The sequence below is a fragment of the Cydia pomonella genome, chromosome 1 (assembly GCF_033807575.1).
Source record: "Cydia pomonella isolate Wapato2018A chromosome 1, ilCydPomo1, whole genome shotgun sequence".
NCBI lineage: Eukaryota > Metazoa > Arthropoda > Insecta > Lepidoptera > Tortricidae > Cydia > Cydia pomonella.
In genome coordinates this window covers 3,203,530-3,230,893 of record NC_084703.1, presented here as the reverse complement: position 1 = coordinate 3,230,893, position 27,364 = coordinate 3,203,530, and the positions used below count along the sequence as shown (strand labels likewise).

The 27,364-nt window shown below is 37.9% G+C and overlaps 2 protein-coding genes across 2 annotated transcripts in view; both read right to left on the bottom strand.

Moving 5' to 3' along the window:
• The window catches only part of LOC133526698 (tyrosine-protein kinase Abl), a 123,254-nt gene that overhangs the window by 84,490 nt on the left and 11,400 nt on the right, over positions 1-27,364 (bottom strand). The gene's annotated exons all lie outside the window — the stretch shown is intronic.
• Positions 5,330-10,223, bottom strand: LOC133516014 (uncharacterized). The gene is made up of 2 exons (XM_061848727.1): positions 9,021-10,223; positions 5,330-5,931 (listed from the first exon to the last, which is right to left on the bottom strand). Exons 1-2 carry the CDS (start codon positions 9,990-9,992, stop codon positions 5,914-5,916), a joined length of 990 nt encoding a protein of 329 aa, XP_061704711.1. The 5' UTR covers positions 9,993-10,223; the 3' UTR covers positions 5,330-5,913.

Below are 27,364 nucleotides of genomic sequence, written 5' to 3'. Positions count from 1 at the left end.
ACAACAAATATAATTTACTAGCAGCAGTACACGTTATCGTGCAGTCCAAGTCACACATTTTAGAGATTATAGTATTTAAAAAACAAGTTCGCGCTGTCCCTCTCACTCGCTACGCTGCGTTCCTGCTTCGACATCGCTCCTCCAGTACTCATTACATGTTTTTGTGTTAGTCCGAGTCACACGTATTTTCGCCAAAATAGTGTTCCTCTAAATATGTGTATCTAATTGTGTTTCGATTAATGTTTATTGTGCGCTGAATAAGAAGTATAGAATCAAAACATTATTTGAACTGCCGACCGCCGTACCCTCGAACGAAAAATTGATGTTTATTCAGCTCGGCAAGTCTAGTCTCGTTTGCCATACTTACATGGCAGTTAAACTTTCAATTTGAAATTGTAGGTATATTCGTTTAGCGTAATAAACTTATTACCTAAGAAATCAAGTAAGTAATTTTTACGTTCATACGAAATCACTTACTACAACTACCTTCTTTTTTGAATAAATAAATTACGGAAAAAATAAGTATGGGGCTACAAATAGATTACAATTTGAACTTTAAATAATTGTAATACGTACTATTATAGTATTATTTACTAATATAATATTATTTAGATTTCATTTTATGATCGCATAAAATGCAATGTTCACTCACAATTTTTTTTTTTTTTTACGAGATGCTTTCGCGTACAGATTTAAATATACAAACCATATCTGAATAAAGTTAATATATACTAGGTAATTGTTTCACGAAAGCGGCTTTTACCATGTCCGATCTACCCTACCATACAATAAAACAGATAACAATGGTAATCCTTGCCGATTGGTAATAAGTGCCTATGAATGATAACAAAACGCGTCTTTATGCAAATGTACATACACAGTACCAACAAGTTTAATGAGCGTCTTATGAGGATACCTATAGGTATAAATATACAGGAGTAATGTCAATCAATACACAATCTATAAGACATTGGAAGACTATTTAGTCTGACTGACAGTTTAAAGTGTTTAATGCCATTAATCGACGTATACAAACAGGACGTGCTATGCGTGCTCCGATACCGTGCGCCCCATGCCCCATATGAGGGCCATAGTGAATCTATCGTATGGATCATGACGGATTAGGTAGTAGGCTTTAATCGGACATCGCGGTATCGTCGAGTCTTGGGTCCAATCGATGTGGTCGCCTCCTAAATTTGATCATCAGTTAGTTACCCGCTTTGTTATTATTAGACAGCTTTGATTAACATAATATAATATAATTTTAAAATGAAATATATTATGGAAAGATATACTTGATTTGTGTAATATTGTGGACTCCGTCTAATAATAATTCTCCTTTCCGTGAGTACTTAGAAGCTTAGGTTTACTGTGCAACAAGATATTCATCAAACAGAAAATCGGTATTAACTGTGTTGATTAAAGTTTTAATGTAATTTTATAATGCACATTAATTAATAGTTCAAAATTAAAACGCATATTAAATAAATATTTTCTTATAAATGAGATGTCGACATGGTACTATATTTGCCCCACTTTAATAGTGAAGAGGCTATCATTACTCCACAACCATTGTGTCGAGGGCTCCGCTTTCACAGCGTCGAAGCTATATTTGCCCCACTTTAATAGTGATGAGGCTATCATTACTCCACAATCATTGTGTCGAGGGCTCCGCTTTAACAGCGTTGAAGCTATATTTGCCCCACTTTAATAGTGATGAGGCTATCATTACTCCACAATCATTGTGTCGAGGGCTCCGCTTTAACAGCGTCGAAGCTATATTTGCCCCACTTTAATAGTGATGAGGCTATCATTACTCCACAATCATTGTGTCGAGGGCTCCGCTTTAACAGCGTCGAAGCTATATTTGCCCCACTTTAATAGTGAAGAGGCTATCATTTCTCCACAATCATTGTGTCGAGGGCTCCGCTTTAACAGCGTTGAAGCTATATTTGCCCCACTTTAATAGTGATGTGGCTTTCATTACTCCACAACCATTGTGTCGAGGGCTCCGCTTTAACAGCGTCGAAGCTATATTTGCCCCACTTTAATAGTGATGAGGCTATCATTACTCCACAATCACTGTGTCGAGGGCTCCGCTTTAACAGCGTTGAAGCTATATTTGCCCCACTTTAATAGAGATGAGGCTATCATTACTCCACAATCACTGTGTCGAGGGCTCCGCTTTAACAGCGTTGAAGCTATATTTGCCCCACTTTAATAGTGATGAGGCTATCATTACTCCACAACCATTGTGTCGAGGGCTCCGCTTTAACAGCGTCGAAGCTATATTTGCCCCACTTTAATAGTGATGAGGCTATCATTACTCCACAATCACTGTGTCGAGGGCTCCGCTTTAACAGCGTTGAAGCTATATTTGCCCCACTTTAATAGTGATGAGGCTATCATTACTCCACAACCATTGTGTCGAGTGCTCCGCTTTCACAGCGTCGAAGCTATATTTGCCCCACTTTAATAGTGAAGAGGCTATCATTACTCCACAGTCATTGTGTCGAGGGCGCCGCTTTCACAGCGTTGAAGCCATATTTGCCCCACTTTAATAGTGAAGAGGCTATCATTACTCCACAATATTGTGTCGAGGGCTCCGCTTTCACAGCGTCGAGGCTATATGTACCCTACTTTAATAGTGAGGAGGCTATCATTACTCCACAATCATTGTGTCGAGGGCTCTGCTGTCGTAGTGTTGAGGCTAAGTTTGCCCCACGTCATAGTGAGGATGCTATCATTACTCCACAATAATTGTGTCAAGGGGTCCGCTGTCGCAGCTGTCGCAGTGACGAAGATATATGCCGCACTTTAAGTTATATGTACTATACAATTCCACAATAATCGTATCGAGGCCTCCATTTCCGCAGCGTCGAGGCTATATGTGCTTCATTTTAAGTGTCGAGGTTATAATGCTTCGGTCATTTGGTTCTTCGGTTGCTTTGCTCCTTTTGGTCGCTTCGCTCTTCGGTCGCTTCGCACTTCGGTCGCTACGCTCTTCGGTCACTTCGCTCTTCGGTCTACAGTCGGTCATTATACATATCTCAAAATGATATCGTCAAAGATATATAACGTTGCTCTACTATAACAGTGTTGATGCCAATGTAATGATTGAAGACTTTAATAGTATTGGAAGTAACTTTACGCATGTAAATATAAGGGACTAAAGAGCAAAAATATTTAAGGTTGAGCTAAAGTTTACAGGACTTGTAAAAATAATGAAATATATAGGAGGTTCTTGTTACGCTGAGGTAATTTAATAGGTGTTAATGCGGCCTAAAATACCTTAAACAAAATGTACGCAATGTCATTGCCCTTACAGACAAAGAAATGCTGTATGTAAACAACATATAGGAAAAAATATATCTGTAAACCCTTTAACCCAAATTTATGATTCGTACTCATATCACGCTGTTATATACTCCTAATAACTTCAAACGTCAGCTTTGATATGCTGTCAAGAATATACCATATCAACGAGCCTAATGTAATAAATCCGGTACAATTTACTTACGGATTCTCAGCTCCAAACTTCAGGGGAACATCGCCGCATCAAACAAGAGGTGAACCGCCGTTGATGCACTATCCCGCGACGCGAAATAAGTGCTGTAAATTGTGCAACCATGCAACTAGAGTTATGCTGCCACGTGTTGCAGTCGCTTGCGCTAAGTAGCTAGATTAATAATCGCAATAAAGGGTTGAAATCCTTTAACAATAACATTATTATTGTCTGAAATGTAAATGCTCGGGTTGTCATATTGTCTTGCTGTAAAAGAAAGCTTAAATAGTTTTCATTTTTCGTCGCAATGCACACTGTACAGTTTTATTGTAGGTAACGTTAAAAAATGTTACTCCTTAAAATGAAGTACAAGTTACAAGTCATGCCAGATATTTTGTTCACAAATATATCATAACTCAACACATAATCTACCTAAGTTCCTTGCCACTTGTTAGCGTAGTAGCCATCATCGTTCAGATACGCATAAGCAGATGAGATTAGCTATTTAGTTATAAATAATATCATATTACTATTTCTTGATCTGTGGTAATAACTAAAATTAGTTCATCTATATTTTCAAAGTGATAAGTTTCAAATACTTAATACCTACAGGATACTCTACTAGTAATTGTCCAGACTTAGTTTTAAAGTACTTACATATAGCCTTGATATTTATGGTAGCTTTACAATGAAAAAAAAAAAAAATTCTCCTTTATCTATCTCACTCAAAGGCTATTTACCGAGGAAAGTATTGATTGCTGTATTCAAAATTAACTTTAAAGTGTCGTAACATAAAATTAGATTATATTTTAGGGTCAGTAACGCGCATGTAATATACCTCTGCAGTAGCGGGCATTCATAGGCTACGGTGATTGTTTACCATCAGGCAGGCCGTATGCTTGTTTGTCTCCGTTGTAATTACATCCAGAGAATGGTTGGTAAATTCTAAATTATACAAAATGGTTTGTTTATATGGTTACAGACAGAAAATGCCCATCTAAAACTTATTTAGAGCCAACTAAAGCTTGAAAACACATTTACACTTAATGGCGTCCTGGCTTGTAAATGACATAAAAATAGTTGTACCTTGTGAATATTAAGATATATACAACTTTATCAATATACTACAGTGAAATCAAAGAAAGTTTTATACTTTTTTAATATTAACGAAATGAAATACCAAGAGCAATTTCACTCCTTAATTTTATTATGCTATACATACATTTTACATTTATACTATGTGGATACATAAATAATTATTTAAATTGGATATAAATTAATAACTTCTAGGTGGTACGTTGTTCTCTTTAGTCAAAATCAATAATATCAGTATGTTCGTAACATACTGATTTGATATCGATATTTTATTTTATTTTCGCATTCAGGATTTGAATTTAAATACAAAGCTCTGAACATCTGCTAGTAAATTATATTTGTTGTCTTGGATTTGGATACGAAGTATAATTAATAATCAAACGAACTTACCTGTGAAGTTTGATTACAATTATGCGAGTATCCAAATCCAAGACAACAAAGACCCGCCCCCCATCCCCAAAAATGAAAATAAAATAGTCTCTGTTAATAACACAAAAATAACTCTGAAATAATGAGTACTGGAGGAGCGATGTCGAAGCAGGAACGCAGCGTAGCGAGTGAGAGGGACAGCGCGAACTTGTTTTTTAAATACTATAATCTCTAAAATGTGTGACTTGGACTGCACGATAACGTGTACTGCTGCTAGTAAATTATATTTGTTGTCTTGGATTTGGATACTCGCATAATTGTAATCAAACTTCACAGGTAAGTTCGTTTGATTATTAATTATATGACAATTCCCTTTTTCAAAAACAGAAAAAGAGAAGAAAAAAAAATACAGACCATTACACGTAACAATCGCTTAAATATAAATTATGACTGAGTAAAATTTTACGCGTAACATAAAATATAAGTTGACATAAATTATTTACTTATTGACTATTAATACATTCGTTTCTGAACATGCAATAAGTTTTATCTGTAATCTCCTTACTATTAAAAAATATATATATATATATATAAAACATCATTGGTGTAAATAATAAAAATACATTACAATTCATTGGCAGGTAGAATCATTAAAGTGGTAAAAAAAATTACAATAAAAAATGCATTTCAATTCATTTCCAGGTAAGATTCTGACATTGGTAAAAATAAATTATATACATATGTTAAAATTTACGTACTTAACTATATTAAAAATTCAATTTAAGATACATAAGTTAAACATTACAAAGACATGCAATTGATTTCCTATACTTGACTGTTAAAACAATCTAAACTTGAATTCATTGTTCATTGACAAATTGCGCCGGGATTAGATTCACTGCATGTAGTTCACCCTTCATGATGTGGCTGGGAATCCCCACCGATCAGGAGGTCGTACTTCCCTGCCGGAACGAGTAGTACAGTAAGTATTGTTTATGGGAACATTGCGAACGTTAGAACCGGTGCTGAGCGAGTGCGGCGGGGACTGCGCGGGGGCAAGGGAACACGTAGGCGCACTGATCAGCTGTGCGTTATCATTACCTATAATTATGTCATCATAATTTGCGCGCGGCAATTCATTATCAACCCTAAACTGTGAATCGACAATTATGTGTTTTCTGTTTCGTCTTACCTCTGTCCCTGACTGTAATTTAACAATGTAAGACCTAAAACTCAGCTTTTTCAGTATCGTGCCAGCCTTCCAAGAATCATTATGTCTAGCCTTCACTTTTTGACCTATGTATAACTCTGATAATTGTCGAGCTCCCTTATCATAATAAATTTTCTGGTTGTATTGGCGGGCCTTCAAGTTTTTGACAACATCTTTCTGTACTCTTGACCTTAATAAAATAGGTGAACATGGAACTATACTTCTTAATTTCCTGTTGTAAAGTAATTCCGCCGGGGATGGAAGACTAGATGAAATGGGAGTGTTTGCGTATTCCAGTAAAGCTAGGTTCAAATCTGTGTTATCAAACGTAGTTTTACGCATCATGTTTTTGAACACCTGTACGAATCGCTCGACTTGACCGTTCGACTGAGAAAACCCAGGTGATGACGTCACATGCTGAAATGACCACTCTTTGGAAAACTGTTTAAAGCTATTCGAGTTAAACTCTGGGCCATTATCACTCATAAGTATTTCGGGAATACCGTGCCTTTTAAAAATAGTTTTTATTTTATTGATGACATATTCGGTTCTTAAGCATTTTAGTTTTACTACCTCTGCAAATTTGCTGTAATAATCTATTAGTAATAAAAACGATTTCCCGCCATAGTGAAAGACATCTACACCTACTTTGCTCCACGCCCGCTTGGGCACTTCGTGTGGTATGAGGGGCTCCTTACTATTTTTCTTTCTATAAGTGAGGCATGCCTGGCAACGCGACAAATAGTCTAATAATTGGGAATTTAAATTGGGCCAGTACATAATTTCACGAGCTCTTAATCGACATTTTTCTATACCTAAATGGCCTATATGGACTTTTTGGAGCATCTCTGTACGCATACATTTAGGAATCACAACGCGGTTTCCTTTCCAAACTATTCCAAAGGCAAGGGTGAGTTCATCCCGCACATCCCAATAGGGATTTAATAACGCATTTATTTTATTTTTATGTGTCGGCCATCCAGACTTAATAACTTTAATTAGTTGCTGTAACTCTTCATCCTGCTTAGTATATTTTTGTATTTCTAAAAAATGTGAATCTGTGAGTGGATTTGACGTGGTAAGCGCACACACCTGCGCCTGCGCCTCGAGATAGTCGCGTGGAACGGAGTTCTCGCTCGCGCCCGGTGCAACTGCACGGGATAGTGCGTCAGCGATGAATAAGTACTTGCCCGGCTTGTAAACAAGTTTAAAGGTATATGGTTGAAGTCTCAATAACATTCGTTGTAATCGCGCAGGTGCGTTTGCTAACGGTTTATTTACGATGCTAATTAACGGTTTGTGATCTGTTTCTATCGTAACGTCACTTCGCCCGTATATATAGCTATAAAACCTTTCACACGCATAAACACACGCATATAACTCCTTCTCGATCTGAGCATACGATTGTTCGGCCTTTGACAGGGACTTTGAAGCATACGAGACTGGTAGGTCATTTTGAAGTAAACAGCAACCTAACCCGTGTTTACTCGCATCTACCGAGATAACTACCGGCTTATCTAGACTGTAATATTGTAGTACCGGTGGATTAGTCAAACATTCCTTTATTTTATCGAAACATTCTTGGTGTTGATAATCCCAATGCCATTCTACAGATTTTTTTAATAAATCTCGTAAAAGGAATGTTTTCTCTGATAGGTTTGGAACAAATCTACCTACATATGTAACTAGTCCTAAAAATCGTTCGACGTCTTTTGTATTTTGTGGCCTCGGGAGGTTTTTTATAGCTAATATATGACTATCATCTGGCTTTATCCCAGCATGGGTGATTTTATGCCCTAGATATTTTAATTCGTTTAATCCAATTTTACACTTCTGGCGATTTAACTTAATATTTATTTCCCTGCACCTCTCGAGTACTGCCCTAAGTCTCTGATCATGAACTTCTTTTGAGTTTGCGTATACTAATAAATCATCGACAAAAAGAATTACCCCCTCGATGTCCTCAAAATGCTCATATAGTTTCCTATGAAATACCTCTGATGCAGACGAGATGCCATACGGCATTCTGAGAAACTTGAACCTGCCGAAAGCCGTATTAAATGTACATAAATCCGTACTCGACTCATGTAGTGCCACTTGCCAGAATCCGTGTTTTGCGTCTAAGGTACTAAGGTACTTAGCTCCTGATAAACTAGAAGTTATTTCTTCTAAGGTTGGCAACTTAAAATGCTCACGCCGAATAGCCTTGTTAAGGTCCTGGGGATCCAAACATATCCGCAGGTCGCCATTAGGCTTTTTTACCACCGTCATGCTGTTCACCCAATCCGTGGGGCGCTCAACCTTGGCAATAATGCCCTGTTCCTGCATTTCTTCCAACTTATTTTTGATTTTATCTTTTAATGCTACCGGTAATTTCCTAGGTGAATGGACTACTGGTTTGACGTCATCTTTTAGTCTAATTTTGTAGTTTCCTGGCAAACAACCCACACCAACAAAGACGTCTGGATATTCATCTAAAATTTCACTTTTCTTTTCTATCGTGTATACTCTCTTAACCAATTTAAGCTCCCGACATGAATACTTACCTAGTATCGGCACCGAATCTGTGTCAACGACAACAAATCGTAAAATATATACATTAGATTTATGCGTGACTTTTAGATAACATTTACCTACCACTTTTAACTGACCCCTTGAATAAGCTTCCAATTTTAGGGACGTTTTAGTCAAATCAGACTCACGAATGTTTAATTCTTTTAACCTACTTACAGGAAGTACATTTACGTCAGCACCGGTGTCTAGCTTGAAAGTTATGTTTGTACCACAAATTTGTAAACTCTCTAGAAAATCATCATTCTTTACACCCTTTTGTTTATTTACCTGATCGGAAGAGTCCTCGCGCACCTCATAGATTCCACACATTCTCGAGTAGTGATTCAATTTCTTACAACTTAAACATTGCTGTCCATATGCCGGGCATTTAAACTTCGGATGAACTCCACCACATTGTAGACAACCACGATACATCGGCGTATTGTGCCACTTTCTCTCCTCACGGTAGTGTGAAGTAGGTAGGCTACCTCTAGCACCACGCGAGTCCTGATGATACTCTTGCTGCCGCGACGGACATGGGCGCGACCATTGTCCGCCCGATCGCGCGCGCGATGACCTTGACCGCTGCCCTCGAGAAAAACGGCGGTCTTTTCGTATGGCATCAATCTCCTTCACTTGTGAGTTAGTACCCTGATTTTCATTCGAAATTTCTTGAACGTGGTGATGCTCAGTGCTCTCCGATTTCAAGGTCACAGCTTGTGCTCGGGATAATTCTGCCAAATTACCTATCTCTACAGCCTTCGTTAAAGTCAAATCAGGTTCCCTTAACAAGCGTTCCCGTAGCGATCCATCTCTTATTCCACATATCAATCTATCTCGCACTAAGTCTTGGCACAGGTCTTTGAATTCACATTTCACTGCCATTTTATTTAATTCGAACACGTACTGTTCCACGGACTCGAATTCACTCTGATCGCGTGTAAAAAATCTGTGACGTTCGATCGTTAAATTCTTCTTTGGAAAAAAAAAACAATCAAATTTCTCCAACACTTTGTCTACCGTATCACATTTTGTTTTATCCGTAAATTGATCGTACACGTCTCTGCACCGATCACCAATGACGTGAAGCAAAATATTTATCTGCACTATCACATCTTTCTTGCCGATTTCACACGCTGCATAGTAAATTTTAAAACTCTTTTTCCATTTGTCCCACTCTTTACTTAAATTACCAGATGTCACATTTACAAGATTATTTTCAAATATAAACGGCGGCGGTGGTTGCAAAATGGCTTCCATTGTACTTGGTAATTATTTTAGCTTTTATATTGCATAGCACTTTCACTTTTACGTTTTTATTACAGTTATATCTTATCACTTCTACTTCGAATAACACTATTGACTATGAATTAGTAAATTTTAAAAACCGGCTGCGCCATGTTCAGTATGCAAGGGCACAGGGAACGTAAGTTAAAGACGAGCGCTGCTTTGAGACTGGTTTTTATTTTACCCTCCACATGCTAATTATATGACAAGCGCAATATATTCTAGGTTTATAGGTGTCGCTTTAAAAAAACTAACTTTGCAAATTTTGAAAAATCAATAAGATACTTATAACGTCTTTTTTTATGGACGATCACTTGCTATTAGAGATGCAACTAATAGTGGCTTGGCCGAATAACGAATACCGAATATTCGGCGGAGCCATGGGCCCAATAGCCGAATATTAGGCTAGTAGTTTTACCTAAAATGGAGTAAATTCGAACACGAGCGTGCGTGCGCTGTGCAAGTTGCAACTTGTTTCTCACTGTAGGCAGTCTTTGATAGAAATTGAGCTTATTCTGCACATAATGCGTACTGAATTGCGGTGCGTTAGTTATCGTCGTGTGTGTAAATAAATATTTTGTATTATCTTTCTCATGTTTTTGTAGGTTATTATGTACTTTTCTATGAATTTAAAGGTAGTCTGAAAGATTATACTGATCTTAATAATTGATTGCCTACTTGCAGTTTGTTCCTCTTTTTATCCCTCGTTTACCGTTATCTACGTGTTAACGTACTATTCGGTATTCGGCCGAATACTATGCCACTATTCAGTATTCGGTCGAATAGTGGCCGAATATTCGTTACATATCTACTTGCTATACTTCCCTCTTAAGCAGACGGGCAATGCGATGCAGCGGTTAACACTATAAATCTCTAAGAATAGTGGTTTTAATTTCAGTTATAACGAGACTGGATCTTATAAAGGAGTTCTGAAGGCAAAGGAAAATCTTGTCGGGGAAAATGGGAAAAAGAAAGGTTGTTGGAACTGGACGCTGAAGCTTGCAAAAGTAAAGTTTATATTTATTTTTTTGCTCAATGAGGTTAGATGCAAGCATAGCAAAGAAAATTATTGTTAAATGTACTGCGTGGCATCGGAAATGATATTAAGTCGCTACAGACCTCATACTATTCTATTATCACTGTGACAAGGCACGAAACCTACTCAACTTATCCATACCTACCCTATTTTTTTCGGCGCTTTAGTAAGCATGCCCTTCCATATCTCAATATCGGACATGTTGTCCTGTACAAATCCGATATAAAAAAAGCTGGACACCTTAGATGTCTAAGATATATACTCAGAATCAAATGGCAAGACCGAGTTCCAAATTCCGAGGTCCTGCGTCGTTCCGGGCTCTAGGGTATGGAGGTTCTGCTAATGCAGCGAGCGACAGCTAAGGTTGGGTGGGCATGTCCTCCGTATGGATGACCGCCGCTTGCCCAAAACCTCTACTCTGAATTGGTGGAAAGCAAGCAAAAGCACGGCGGTCAGCATCTGCGTTTAATTAGAAAGAAAACATCCATGACTCAGGAACAAATATCCATGCTCATCACACGAATAAATGCCCTTACCAGGATTTTTAACCCGTGACCATCGGCTTCATATGCAGGGTCAATACCCACTAGCCCAGACAGGTCGTCGAACTACGTTAAATCTTGAGCGAAATCGCCTCAATGCCTTGGATGCCAAACGCCAACAAAGCAAAGAGGAACCGAAGCCCTCCTACGCGTCAACGTACCAACGCATCACATCAAACACACCAAACGCCTGCAAAAGGGTATTTAAGAGGTTCGGCCTGGCCAGCCACATTAGAGCTCACAACAGGCAAAATCAATAATTTCCTGGAGGCGCCGTCACCCAAATCGATGAGAAGGATTACATCGGACATACATAAAAAGCGAAGTTATTTAACTTTATTACCGTATTCTATCAAAAATGTGTGTTAAAAAGCAAATTATAAAGGAATGGGGGCGGGACCACCCGCGTCGCCACAGATCGTTTTTTGTCTCACGTGTGGACACATTTATATAACCAATCGTAAACCTTATTACTGAGACATAAGGTATACAATGGCTAATTGAATGTGTATCATCGTCCACACAGTTAAGGGATACACGAACCTAGCCGCCGCCATAACTATTAAAGGTGAAATTGAACCAAACATGAAATTTTACATGAACATTCAAGTAAAGTATACATATGCCCAGTACTAGTTTTCGATGATAGAAATTGTAATACACTGAAATTATAGTGAGTCCAAACTTTATAAACAATACTTATACCCGGTCTATTTTCTTTGTGTAATAGTAATAGCTTTGATTATTTTTTCTAAGTTTGGCATTTTTCTCATCAAACAATTACTTTACTGTTATACTGTATACTTTGACTTACGTCTAAACTAACCCAGTTCTGTGTACGGCCAGCATGTCAGCTATTATTGCACGCTTCTCCGTGTTAAATATTGCTACTGGCTGAACGTAGTTACTGCAAGCTGCGGTATGAAACTGTGTCAAGTTTAAGCTAGGTAGGAAGCTACATAGGCGCGAAACAGAAAAAGTTACGCCGTCGGGTGTTTTGTTTTTATAACAATTTGCAACTTTGGTCGTATAGCTACGATATATATTTAATAACAGCAACAATATTAACATGTAAACCTTTGCCTCTGACTGTACGAAGTTACTGCAAGCCGCGGTATGAAACTGTGTCAACTTAGAGGTAGATAGGAAGCTAGATAACCGCGAAACAGAAAAAGTTGCGCCGTCGGACGCCATGTTTTTATAACAGTTTGTAACTTTGGTCGTGTACCTACGGATGTATATATAATAACAGCAACAGTATTAACATGTAAACCATTGCTTCTGACTGTACATATTTACTGTAAGCCGCGGCATGGAACTGTGTCAAGTTGGAACTAGGTAAGAAGTTAGATAGGTGAGAAACAGAAAAAGTTGCGCCGTCGGATGCCATGTTTTTATAACAGTTTGTAACTTTGGTCGTGTACCTACGGATCTATATATAATAACAGCAACAATATCAACATGTAAACCATTGCTTCTGACTGTACATGGTTACTGTAAGTCGCGGGTTGGAAGTGTGTCAAGTTGAAGCTAGGTAGGAAGCTAGATAGGCGCGAAACAGAAAAAGTTGCGCCGTCGGACGCCATGTTTTTATAACAGTTTGTAACTTTGGTCGTGTACCTACGGATCTATATATAATAACAGCAACAATATCAACATGTAAACCATTGCTTCTGACTGTACATGGTTACTGTAAGTCGCGGGTTGGAAGTGTGTCAAGTTGAAGCTAGGTAGGAAGCTAGATAGGCGCGAAACAGAAAAAGTTGCGCCGTCGGACGCCATGTTTTTATAATAGTTAGTAACTTTGGTGCATTGCCGTGTAGCTACAGATCTATAACAGCATATATTTTCGATACGACCGCATAATCTAAGGCTACATAGTTGAAGCCCTAATGAACACACTTTTATACATTTTGTTAAAAAAAAACTACTTTTATTATGCAAAAGAATTCAACAAGCATTGCATCACTAAAGCCCGACCAGAAATATACGAGTATGATCATTGTCAAGAGGGCGCTTTTTTTCTCATGTATATGGTGACAGTTCAGTTTAGTATGAAAAAGTTAGTTCCAATGAAATCCCGCAACATGGCACGTGATCATAATTATATTACTTTGTTTTAACTCAAAACGTCGCATTTACTGACGTGACGTCACAACTGATAACGATATGCGATTAATTTGCCGCTCGAAATATTTTTTATTAATTAATTACGCTCTGGTAGTTAAGCTGGGATTTAAAAAAATCTTTCAGAATCGTTTTGAATCACCATAACCCACGGCAATGTGTGCGGTAAATTCAAAAATACACACTTCATAGAACATGATCAGTGGAGCCATTAATAACTTTCTCCAAATAATCTTATCTTCTTATTAAATACATAAATACGTCTTTGAGGATGAATCTCTTGTTGTATCGTATGAAGGAATCCGCCATTATAGCACTTTTTTGATATTTTTACAAGCTTTTATTTAACTTGCCCTGTTATTTAGTTAATTAGTAGCGCCCACTTCCCGATTTCCGATTGAGCTGAAATTTTGTATACATATCTAAATGGGATAACAATGCAATATTATGACAACATAATTGGAGTTCTTAAAATCGTCTGGATGATTAGTTGCATGGGGAAAGAAAAGTAAAGTCAACTATAAAACCTTAACCAGCCCCCCCAGTACCCGGGCAAGAGTCCCGAACTCCCCCTACAACATTTTACCTAACACAATGTAATGGCTAGGGCATCCATTAAACGGGGGAACGTCGCAGGATGCACGCTGCACTTGACTTTGATACGATGATGGACATACATGCAACCGAATAGGTCAATATGGGTGCAACACAGACATATAACTAAACGTCACTTTTATCCGGACATGTAATTATATACCTTTTATTTATACCACGACGATGGCAAACAAGCATAAGCTGATGGTAAGCAGTCACTGTAGCCTATATTCAACAAATAAGCCACAAAGCCACTTTTAAATGTCAACTTGTTTTCAATCCCTAAATATTTGTAGAAATATGTTTTTACCGTTTTTTATTATTAAATGTATTTCTAAATAAATGAATGCGCTAAACATCAAAACACGGTCAAGAAACGTGTCACAGCCACTTTACATTACAGCTACTTCATATAATAATACATTACATTGTTTTGGAAAAGAGCTGATACTCTTCAAACTGATGGATAGATTTCCATCAAACATAGTAAAGAACCACCGCAAAAAATCTCGCTTTCACGTAAAAAAAACCGCATCGAGAACGAGCTAGGTTTCCACAGACAGACAGACATTGGCATCAAACATAACATCCCTCTGTTTGCGTCAAGGGTCAAAAATTAACTGTCATAGAGACTATCATTGGACGCGAGAGATACGAGTATAGTCGGTAGTGGTAGTGACAATTTCTGCAAAGCCGATGAGGCGTGATCCTGTGTGCGTTTCATCAAAATCGAAAAAACTCGTAATTCTGAGTAAGGTGCCTTGGGGTATGGTATAGGTACTCGCGGGCTGAGTTCCGCAACTCGACGTCATACAATTGCGCCATTTGCGCGGTGAGTTGTCGGCACTATTGCCAACCCAAGAAGGCTAGCAGACCCTTGGGTCGCCATCGACTTCTGGGAGAGACCCCGACGAACCGAGGTGTAGTGCCCGGCACTCTGCCAACCCTGAGCATTCGAGAATAATGTGGGCGGCTGTCACTTCCGCCTCCATGCCCTGCAGAGGGGGCTATCTGTGGCACGTAGGATTAATAGGTGCTTATTTAGTAGGACGTCGGGGTAATTTCGATAGCAGGATAATTTAGAAAATGACAAATATTTATTGAATCAGAAACACTTCATACTTTGGAAACACGCTACTGCAGCGCTTACCAAGGCTTCTTTGATTATTGTTGCTACTGTATAAGGAAAGTGATTCTAGTTTAGTAGATACTATCCATTTTCAAAATTACCCCGCTTCCGAAGATAAAGAGAGTCGCAAAAATATCTGACACGTTCCTATTTGTACCGCAATAAGAGCGCGTCACATATTTACAACTTAAAATTAATTGATCCAGGCAAAGATTGAAAGGATAATATAATAAATAATTATGTATTTTGATAATTTTAGTGATACTTATCGATTTGATAATAAACTCAATTTCCGGAGAAAACTGCCTGTTAGATAAATATGTTATTTCCCAATAATTATATAACGATCATCGCGATAGTTATCAAGAAGTATAATTATCTTATCATTTCTCCTGTTGACGCCGCACGACGGGTAAAGCGTTACATGGTTTGGACAGATCTTTAATAGTGGCCGAAACTGAGCCATCGGCCGAAACACGATTTTTATGTCAAACCCTGGCGAAACTGAAACTTAGGCCGGACACTACCGAAAATGTACTCTTCCCATCAGAGAAGGGTTCTTATGCATCATGTGCAATAAGGACCTTTCTATCAGAATATCTGTTGGAATTTCAGATAATAAGGACCTTATTGCACTTGAAGCATAACGAACCGTCTGTGATGGAAAGCCAGTTTTAGCATGGCCGAAAATCAACATATTTGTTTGGATGTTTCACGTACCTCAACATGATTTTTATGCCGAGACCGAAACTTCGGTCGGACAATCGATTTCCACCCTATTATTCGGTAAATACGGCGCTTACGTTGACCACGTTTAAGTCTTTATAAAAGAGAATATATTTTCCACCTGATATTTAACTTTATTTCAAAGTGATATTGTTCAATTTTGCATCTTTTCTGCCAGCCTTATGCCTTATAAACGGATTAATAAGTTAAGGATAAGGATACGATGAAGGATAATATTAAGAATACACAACTCAAATACACGAAATATAAGGCTAAAAGTGGAGCTTTGTTGTTGCCTAGCGTCTTCGACGATGTTTACACAGCATGATTTTTGGCATATCAACGCGCTTACGTGATCTATTCAGATATATATCTGTGTTAAATGCACACAAAGAACAAAATAGGTTCATGTGCATATTGTGCATACGTAAACACACAAAGACAAGTGTTGATTGAATATGAACCAATCAAGGTGACACGTTGATATGTGTATTATTACTGTTTTGTTTTGCTTTTAACAATGACTTTGACATCATCGCAGTATCATCAACATTATTAAGAAAAAATATAGTTCGTGCCATCCACGATTACGCGCAGATTTGTCAAATCTAACCTCTAATAACATGACATTACGAGTCACGCGTCTTCGTGAATGACACGATCTGTACAATTATGTAATTTTTAACCGACTTCAATTTCATATTAGGAGGTTCTGTATTATAATTTTGTTTACACCCCACACGAGCATCTCCCGAGTGTCGGCGTCAAGTCAACGCTATGGCTGCTGCTAGACGCAACGTTGGCGCAACGGCGCAGTGACGCCATTTTCCATAGCGCTGTTTGGACGCCGACGCTCAAAAGATGCTAGGGTAGGTTAATTATTTCATTTCTAATTAGGCAATCTAATAATACGAAGTCGTTATCTGAAAACACAACTGAGTCCTACATTTAGAGTATAAAATAAACCGAAATATACGGTTATTTCGATGTTTTTGCAAAAAACCGGTTCCGATCCCTGGTACATTGTAATGCACATTGGGCTTTACGAGGTTAATCCTGAAAGGTAACAGAGAGACATTAAGACTCATTTTCGCATTTATGATGTATGTAATAGTATGTACTAAAACACATGCTCTGATGTTTTATTTTGCAGATATTTATTTTATCACTACACAATTACCGTCTAATATACGAGTATAGGACGTGTCATTTACGAAGACGCGCGCCTGGACTCGTAATATCATGGATGACACGAACTATAAAATACAATAACAGTAAAGGGTAGAAATCCAGTTAATTTCACCGGAAAGCGTAGGAAGAAAGTAATTAAAATAAATACACTTCACTGCAACCTGCTATTAAACTGATTGGAAATAACCACAGCTGAAGAGATTCAACGCACATAGGATTTATAAGTTGATTACACAAAGGGCGCGGGCACACCGCTGATTTGCGAGCGAGTACGCCGCGAGTGCGCAACGTGTTCGCCGCGAGTACGCAACGATATCGCCGCGAACGAGCATCAATTTCGCTGCGTACTGCCATACCGGGATAGGAGCGAAATCGTTCTGCGCTTCTGACGTCGCTATTTTTAAACGTGTTACCACCTTTTTCGAAAAAAATCGCACGTTACTGGATATCGAATAACGAACGACGTCGCAGCTGGAGCCGACTCTGGTTTATATCTGAATTAAAATAAAAACAACAAAAAAATATTAGGTTATGTTAGGCCCTCAACACACGGAGCGTAAGCATAAGCGTATCGTCAAAACGTTACGAGTACGAGACGCGTAGAGTTCTGGGCACCAAGCGTCGCGTATATAGGCGTCGCGTAATCGTTTTATAAATGAAATCTAATTAGTTAAAATCATGTAGTGGCTGGCGTCAGATGTCTTCGCCGCATGTATCGACGATCTTACATTCTCGTCAGATAGAGATTTTTTATTGTTTGATTATGTCAGAAGTTTTATGTTTTTACGCGTTTATTATGCCTGTCCTAATGACGACAGAAATCTCATACGCTACGCTACGACGACGCTTCGAGTGCGGACTTGTTTGAAGTTGTACGTGCTCGTAGCGCTCTCGTTCTACGCGCATATTAAGATACGTTTACGCGTCTCTTACGCTTACGCTCCGTGTGCTGAGGGCCTTACATTGCATTTAAACGTCGAACAGTGTTCAATGAGCTCCTAGTTCAGTTAATACCGTGTGGAAGCTCCTTATAAATGGTAGAACAGACTTACTTGTACAGTTTGTCGTAAACTTGTCACGATTAAAACCAGACTGTGTATAGCTAAAGCCCACATTCAAGTAAGCATGTAGTTGTAGGTACAGATCACAAAAACTCATTAAAATTACATTTACAACTAGAGACGAGCAACGCAGAATTTTAGTATTAACCACAAGGACAAATACCATGAGAAAACTTCAACCAAAATCTTTAATGGCTCCTCTACACGATGGCCCAACGCTGGCCCAGCGAGATAGCCTAGCGCTGGACCAGTGAGATGGCCACGCGATGGTTGAGAGCACGTACTATGGAGTGGGCCACGTGTAGATCGCATCGCTGGCCATTCCATCGCCATCCCGCCGCGCTATAAGCCATCCGACACCACTTATCTCTACACGCTGGCCCATTTTAACGGGCCAGTATGATGGCCCATCGTGTAGAGGAGCCATAAAGGTTAACACTATGCTGAACACTAAGCCAGACACAATATAAAGAATAATGAGAGTACGCCTATAGGCGTCTAGTGGATAGCCTTGCACACCTTGGTGGACAGGTGTTAAAGTTAGGTCGATTTAAAAATCGAATCGAGAAGTTACGAATACATGTCTAATTTTCATTTATTTTCAAGTGTACACTACGATATATAATTACCCTGCGCACCATAGCAATAGAATTTTACTTTAAATTGCTAGTTTAGGTATAATCATCATATTCATCATCTGAAGGACCTGATGAGAGTGACGAGCACAATTTTATTATGATATATTAGGAACTTCAACGAAATTCGATTTTTCATACAATGAATTTTGCGGATTATTTTGTGATGGCATTTTCAAACCAAACAAATTTTCAAAATATATAAAATATAAGTCATTTAAATACTCGAGCCGGCAGCACATGAAAAGAGTTGTTTTCAGGGCGGTATTCTGAATACATAAAACAATAAAAGTAGCAAATAATTGTATGTAAAATCGTTGTTACGTAGCGCACTAATGAAATTAAAAAATACTTCGAAGTTACTATTAAAATAAATAAACTATGGCATGACTAATACTTATGAACAAAAACGCCAATTTCATAGGTAATGGCCCAATATAAAGAAAGAAAGGATCGATTTCATCCACTTAATAAATGGGCCGCTAACTGTACGTTAAAAGTTCCAGTCTGTCTACAACTAGCTCTTAGTTGAGCAAACACTGAGCTAAGCCGCCAACAAAGGGGGGAATCGGCTTACTGAGGTACACGCTTGTCGCCGCACCCGTTTATAGTGTTTTAAATGCGCCTTTATTTGATCATTTGGGCATAGTCGTTCGATTTGTCGCCGGCCCCGAACGGCTTGTTAAGTGAAACCGCACATTATACCTTAATACCTATACAGGCAATAAGGTCGTGTATACATATTTTTGGCATTTTGTCCGTATCGATATTTAATACCTTGAATGTACATAATTTATTAATTAGGCATCAAAGCACTCGTCATAACATCATTATTCATTGGCCAAAAGCAGAGGCCGGAATTCTCGTGGCAGTTTTAATTATCATTGGGGTCTTTTCATTTATCGACTTCCGATATACCGATATCCATACAATGTATACGGATTTATTGTGGCATTTTTGAACTGGGTCCATGACAGTTCAAAAATGCCACATTAATTCCGGTATGTGGTCAAAACAATAACTTTAAAAAAAACATAACCCTTTTGGCGTCGTCATAGGTAAAAAACAAACAGAATTGCAATGGAAAAACAAAATAATATAAAAAAATATATTATAGGACATTATATATTACACAAATTGACTAAGTCCCACAGTAAGCTCAATAAGGCTTGTGTTGAGGGTACTTAGACAACGATATATATAATATATAAAATCAATAAATACTTAAATACATAGAACACACCCATGACTCAGGAACAAAGATCCATGCTCATCACACGTATAAAAAATACCACCAAAATAAAAAATCGAAAAAATTACCACCGAACCGAAAAAAAAAAGGTTAAAACCGAAGTTTGACAGCGATTCAGGGTCGAATTATGCTGTCCCTTTCTAATGTATGGCACTATCCCTTTCGGATATTTAGGGTTGTCAAAATTCAAGTCATTATCTTATGTGCGGTCGTGCAGCACGGACGTCAAGTTGTGCCAACCCTAATAAATGCTCGGAGCAATGCTGAGCCGAGAAAAGCCGAAAGGAGGAGTGTCGCCCCACTGGTCACGTTACACTACGCAGCCCGACGAACTAAGAAGCTTTCATTTACCCAAAAATGATTTTTTACCAAAAACTTTTAATTAATAGACTACGATTTTTTTTTCCAAATTGTAAACTGATACGGATACTATTTGCTTAAGGCGAAGTTTTGTACTATAGGCGAACTTAGGGCATGTATAGTTTTGCCAACCTTCTTTCAATGAACTGTTACTTAATTAGGAATTTCGTCATTTCTATATAGATAAGCGACGTCACTAGCGGAAAAATGGCTATATATATCCAAGTCAATATATTTTAGGCAAATTATATTTCATTCTGTTTTTGTTTATCCTTATTCTGTCCTGAAATGTAACTAAGGACGGGTTAGGCAAACAATTTATACACCTAAACCTTCCTCAAGAATCACTCTATTGATTGGTGAAAACCGCATGAAAATCCGTTCAGTATTTATATTTATGTATATTTAGAGGAACACTATTTTGGCGAAAATACGTGTGACTCGGACTAACACAGAAACATGTAATGAGTACTGGAGGAGCGATGTCGAAGCAGGAACGCAGCGTAGCGAGTGAGAGGGACAGCGCGAACTTGTTTTTTAAATACTATAATCTCTAAAATGTGTGACTTGGACTGCACGATAACGTGTACTGCTGCTAGTAAATTATATTTGTTGTCTTGGATTTGGATACTCGCATAATTGTAATCAAACTTCACAGGTAAGTTCGTTTGATTATTAATTATATTTCATTCTGTTTTTGTTTATCCTTATTCTGTCCTGAAATGTAACTAAGGACGGGTTAGGCAAACAATTTATACACCTAAACCTTCCTCAAGAATCACTCTATTGATTGGTGAAAACCGCATGAAAATCCGTTCAGTCATTTTTGAGATTATCGCGAACATACATACAGACAGATGCGCCGAGGGACTTTGTTTTATAAGGTGTAGTGATACAATATTTGTATCTACTAAAATCCCTACTAATATTATAATCGCAAAGGTAACCTTGTCTGTCTCTCTGTCACCTCTTGAGTCTTAAACCGCTTAGCATAACCGATTTAGAAAAAAAAACGTATGGAGATAGTTCAGAGAGCGCTGATGGCCTAGCGGTAAGAGCATGCGACTTGCAATCCGGAGGTCGCGGGTTCAAACCCCAGCAGTACCAATGAGTTTTTCGGAACTTATGTACGACATATCATTTGATATTTACCAGTCGCATTTCAGTGAAGGAAAACATCGTGAGGAAACCGGACTAATCCTAATAAGGCCTAGTTTCCCCTCTGGGTTGGAAGGGTAAAAACTAGTGCCTACGCCGATTCTCAGGATTAGTTGCCAAGCGGACCCCAGGCTCCAATGGGCCGTGGCAAAATGCCGGGGTAACGCGAGGAAGAAAAAGAAGTATGGAGATAGTTTAAGTTCCAGGGAAGAACATAGCATAATTTATCGAGGAAATTGTGTAGGCAGGTACAGGAGTGAGGGGGGGCAGCTGCCTCCCCTGGCGCTCAAATTTTACATACAATGTATGCCCCTCTGCGGTGTGAGACTGTAACAAGGACAAACAATAATAACGCTCTCTCTGCTACTCCTACTTCGATAAGAGCATCTCGTTCTGTCATCTCCCGGCTCCACCATTTCATCTCCATACTATTTCACCTCTGTTGGAATATCACTTCAACAGTCCTTGTAACAAATCCCCGCCGGCAATAAACATTGCCGTCCCCCGGCGACTGTATGAGCACGTTTTGCATGACAAGTCCATTGTTGCTAATTTGGTCAGTACTCGCTCCCGCACATACTAACACTTGTATAGGGTGATTCATAAGTCGTGATCAGATTTTATTTATTTATTTAGAAAACAAACAGCCTTTTACATGAAACATCGAAATTTTATTCAGCAAATGGGCCACATCTACATGTCAAATTTCTACAAGCAATAAAAAATAAAAATAACAAACATTACAAAATATAATTATAAATAAATAAATTTTTATTATTCAAAACATAGATGGTACATATGCAGTTGGAGCCCTGGAGACTGCGTTAGTTATAAATATGGAATTAATAAAAAAATCGACACTTTATTCGATATGTACGGTCACGTCTGAAAATATCGGTACGAAATTGTGCCAAAAATATGTATACACTATGTTAATATATGGGCCATAAAGTCGTGTATACATATTTTTGGCACTTTTTTCGTATCGTTATTCTCAGACGTGACCGTACACAGTCTCCAAATGTCGAATTACACAAATTAACCATGATGAAAAAAATATAAACAACAAATAAGTACAAATTTTTTTTAGAGATGTAAAAGTCTCAAAGTGTCATACATCAAATATAATTATAAAAACGATCATTAAATTATCCTTAGAGGTGTAAAGGGTCCCCAAGATTCTGTGAATTCTTATATAAATAATTAAAAGATAAGAAATTACATCAGAAAGACAAATATATATCTTACAAAAATTTACTATAAATAGGCCTAAAGTTTCCCCCTCCGGCCGCGATGGCAACTGAGTTTGGTAACCAGTTGCCGAAAAGTATTGAATGTTCTTGTTAGACAACCAGTTGCCAAAGACGAATGACTGTTCTTGTTAAGAACTGTTATCTTTCACCTTTGTAGTTTCGCAACCAGTTGCCGAAAAAGAAAAAAAAATACGTTACTAAGAAAACTATTACAAAGAATTGTAGATTACGCAATTATAAAATACCCGTTTAGCTGTGTACTACAAGCAAGTAAGAAATATATGCTAAGTTTGCACGTGCACCGACTTCAATGACACTGTACGGAGTCACACTTGACGTAGCATTTGGCGTGAAACTTAGCACCCGGAGTCTAGTACTCACACACAACGTGATATAAAGCATAGAAGCTAAAACTACCAGCCGTTGGATTCTCATGTCATTCAAACACAAAATCCACCAAAAGGTCTTTAATCCAAACAAAGTACACGCCAAATTCAACCTTGACGTAACGAATTAGGTGCACATTAGCAGAAACGAGTTGATGGTAACTATAGTAAAATCAAGCAATCGCTGCACGCGAATACGTAGTATTCTCTCTGTTACACTTACCTACGGCGGTTAGGTGTGACAGAGAGCACAACATATTCGCGTGCAGCGAGTCTTTGACACAACCCTTTTGTGAGCCGTCAAGTATTGTGTGTAAATGGACCACTTCCTTCTGAGTTTTAAATTCTACACGTTTTTTGTAAAGCAGTGGAACGGTTGTCATGTTGTGAACAAATCATCAGTGTAAAGTTTTTTCTTAATACAAAACTCGCGTCAGGACACTTGTATTACAAAAGATTCTGTTTATTACTCGCACAATCAAGTCAATTTTCAGAACTAATTTACCGAGCTTTAGCGAAGGTATCGGTTTCAACTTGGGCAAAATGCTTTTGTACGTGTATGTCCTCATCTCTCTTCAGGTCGCATTTGTTAACCGATTTTTAGATAGAATTTTTCCGTCGTATCGTTTTTAGGAAAATGTTTTAATTGCCGCAAATTATCGTAAAGGACTTTACGATAATTTCCGGCACTTTTTTTATTTAATTTTCGGTAGGGTCTATGGCATTTAAGAATATTTTTAGTTCGATGTGACAACAAGTCAAAGTAATTATTTTTTATTTTACAAGCTTTTATATAACTTGCAATGCAACTATGTATTATATTGTACGGGTCAAATCTTGCAAGTTAAATTTGACACAATTCCCAGTTTCCGATGAAGCTTAAAATTTAGGCTTGAGTCGGTCAGGACCGAAGAACTAAAAGGAATGAAATCCCACCACGGACCGAAAGGAACTAGTTCATCTTAAGCGCTCTTAATCGGTCTCGATCCTTTCTAGTCGAGTCAGAAAATTTGCAATATTTGCATACATATGTAAAGGTGACAATGCAATATTATGGTACCATCGAGCTGATCTGATGATGGAGACAGGAGGTGGCCATAAGAACTCTGTGATATAACAACGCAACATAATTGTGTTTGGGGTTTTTAGAACTCATCAGTATTAGTTGCCTAAAGGAAAGTACAGTCAGGGATAAAAGCTTGTACCAAAAGTGAAATTTTTGCCAAAATATTATTTTAAATTTCATTTAAGATTTTCGCGAGGTCTTCCAGCTCACAGAACTAGTGTTATTTGCTTTACATGAATTGTTTGAACGAGTAAAAGTTTTGTATTGTAAAACTTTTACTCGCTCTAATATGAGAGCGTAATCTGTATTGCATGGCGGCGGCTGTATCTTAAGGTGCAGTAGGTTCAGAAAACGGATTTACAAAAAGGAGTTGTTTATCACAATACGGCTGCCATAAATTTACACTTCACACGTACTTTTCATGTATGGGCTGCCACTCAACCATAAGATTCATTTCGATACGCTGTAGTGAACTGTAAAAAAATTGACCAATCACGTGCCGCCGCGCTCCCATAGAAAAGACTAAAAGGGCGCGGGGCGGGAGTAGCGTGTTTATGTCCAGATTTTTGTCTACTGAGATATTTAGCAATTCTCATTAATTAATAGGTTTCAGAATCAGAATTGTTTATTGCACTCATGTTAGTGTACAGTTCTTTAAAACTATTTAATACAGTTCCACATGAACCCTGTAAGGGTATAGCAATATTCTTAAAACTAACTTATGAAATAACATGCATCATGGGCATAAGCCAATTAGAAAGGGCTGGTGTATGATATATTATATATATTTGTATGTCTTATTTGTGCCGGTGACGTTATTCGTCCGTATTATCGTTAAAAAAATCATTTAATGTGTAGTACGTTTTTTTACTAGATAAGTTTTTAATGAATTTTTAAAGTTACTAAAATTATTTATTTCTTTAATTTCATTTGGGATTTTATTATATATTTTTATGTTTTATGGTAAAAAAAGTATTATTATAGATGACTTGTAGAAAAAGTATTGTATACAATAGTGATATAATCAGGCTTTCCAATCTCGTACCTCACTTAGGTAACTCAGCACGCTTCGTTGCCTAAACACGGCACACGACTGAAAAGCTCTCTATCATATCACGATTGCATAATAATACTATTTTTGAAACACACACAAAAAATTATAGCTCTCGAGCACGCACTTCGCACATCCGGCACACCTCGCTTTTTTTTTTTATACTACGTCGGTGGCAAACAAGCATACGGCCCGCCTGATGGTAAGCAGTTTCCGTAGCCTATGTACGCCTGCAACTCCAGAGGAGTTACATGCGCGTTGCCGACCCTAAACCCGCCCCCCCTCGTTGAGCTCTGGCAACCTTACCGGCAGGAACACAACACTATGAGTAGGGTCTAGTGTTATTTGGCTGCTGTTTTCTGTAAGGTGGAGGTACCCTTACGCCCCGTGAGAAAAGAACATGAACTTACTACACCTTAAGGTATAACAGGTTTTATGCTATTTCACTATATTCATATCACCTTCATTATGCATCATTAATTCATTAAGGATATGCAGATTCCTTAATTAGGCCAAGCTGCGAATTTGTAACTTTCACGTCATTATGATGTTATTAGAAAACAGTTGTTAAGCAAGTTAATAAATGCACGTAATGTTTATGGACTTATTTTAACTACTGTAAGGTTTGTATGGTGGTCGTAAGGGATCGGAAACCGGTATTTTTTGTATGGGAACGAAAACGGTATTTTTTCGTTCTTTGTTAATTACTTCATTTCTAATTAGGCAATCTAATAATACGAAGTCGTTATCTGAAAACACAACTGAGTCCTACATTTAGAGTATAAAATAAACCGAAATATATGGTTATTTCGATGTTTTTGCAAAAAACCGGTTCCGCTCCCTGGTTCCTGTCATTAACGATGACGCGCATATTCGTCAAATCTAACCTTTTCATGACAATACGAGTCAAGGCATGCGTCTTCGTGAATGACACGATCTATAATGTATTTACATACGCAAATGGACCGTTATCGAATAACCTAGGCTCTGGGGGGCGATTTTTTTATTTCGTTTTTTGTATGTCGTGTTCTCCCTTCAATACTATTTTTTTTATACTACGTCGGTGGCAAACAAGCATACGGACCGCCAGACGGTTACATGCGCGTTGCCGACCCTAACGTAAATGGTCCGGTAGCAACACGTTTGTATCTTAGAACGTCTTAATTACTTAACAGACATGTGTATCTTAGAACGTCTTAATTACCAGGGATCCGAACCGGTTTTTTGCAAAAACATAGAAAAAACCATATATTTCGGTTTATTTTATACTCTAAATGTAGGACTCAGTTGTGTTTTCAGATAACTACTTCGTATTATTAGATTGCCTAATTAGAAATGAAGTAATTAACAAAGAACGAAAAAATACCGTTTTCGTTCCCATACAAAAAATACCGGTTTCCGGTCCCTGTTAATTACTAAACAGACATGAACGCTAAACAGTCGAGAAGTAAAAAGTCTGCATTGTGTAATATTTTTATTGCTAAATGGAATAAACGCCAAGCGACCCATCAGCAAAACGTCTGGTTTTCAAATGTTCTTGAGAATTAAAACTATATAGACTGTATAAAACAATATTATACAATTTGGAATAATAGGGTTGTTTCCAATTTTTTGAAAACGCTTGTATTACGTTCTATATTAACTAAAAGTTGCCCTAAAATTCAACTTTTATTCTAAAAACGGCGTTAAATATGTTAAATTAACAAAATATATTTTGACAGATGCTTTCGCGCCCAAAACGCTCTTTGAAAATTGTGTGACGTCACAGTTTACGGTTT

What these genes read in the sequence shown, in the direction of transcription:
- LOC133516014 (XM_061848727.1), bottom strand. Translation starts at nt 9,992, where the DNA reads ATGGAAGCCATTTTGCAACCACCGCCGCCGTTTATATTTGAAAATAAT.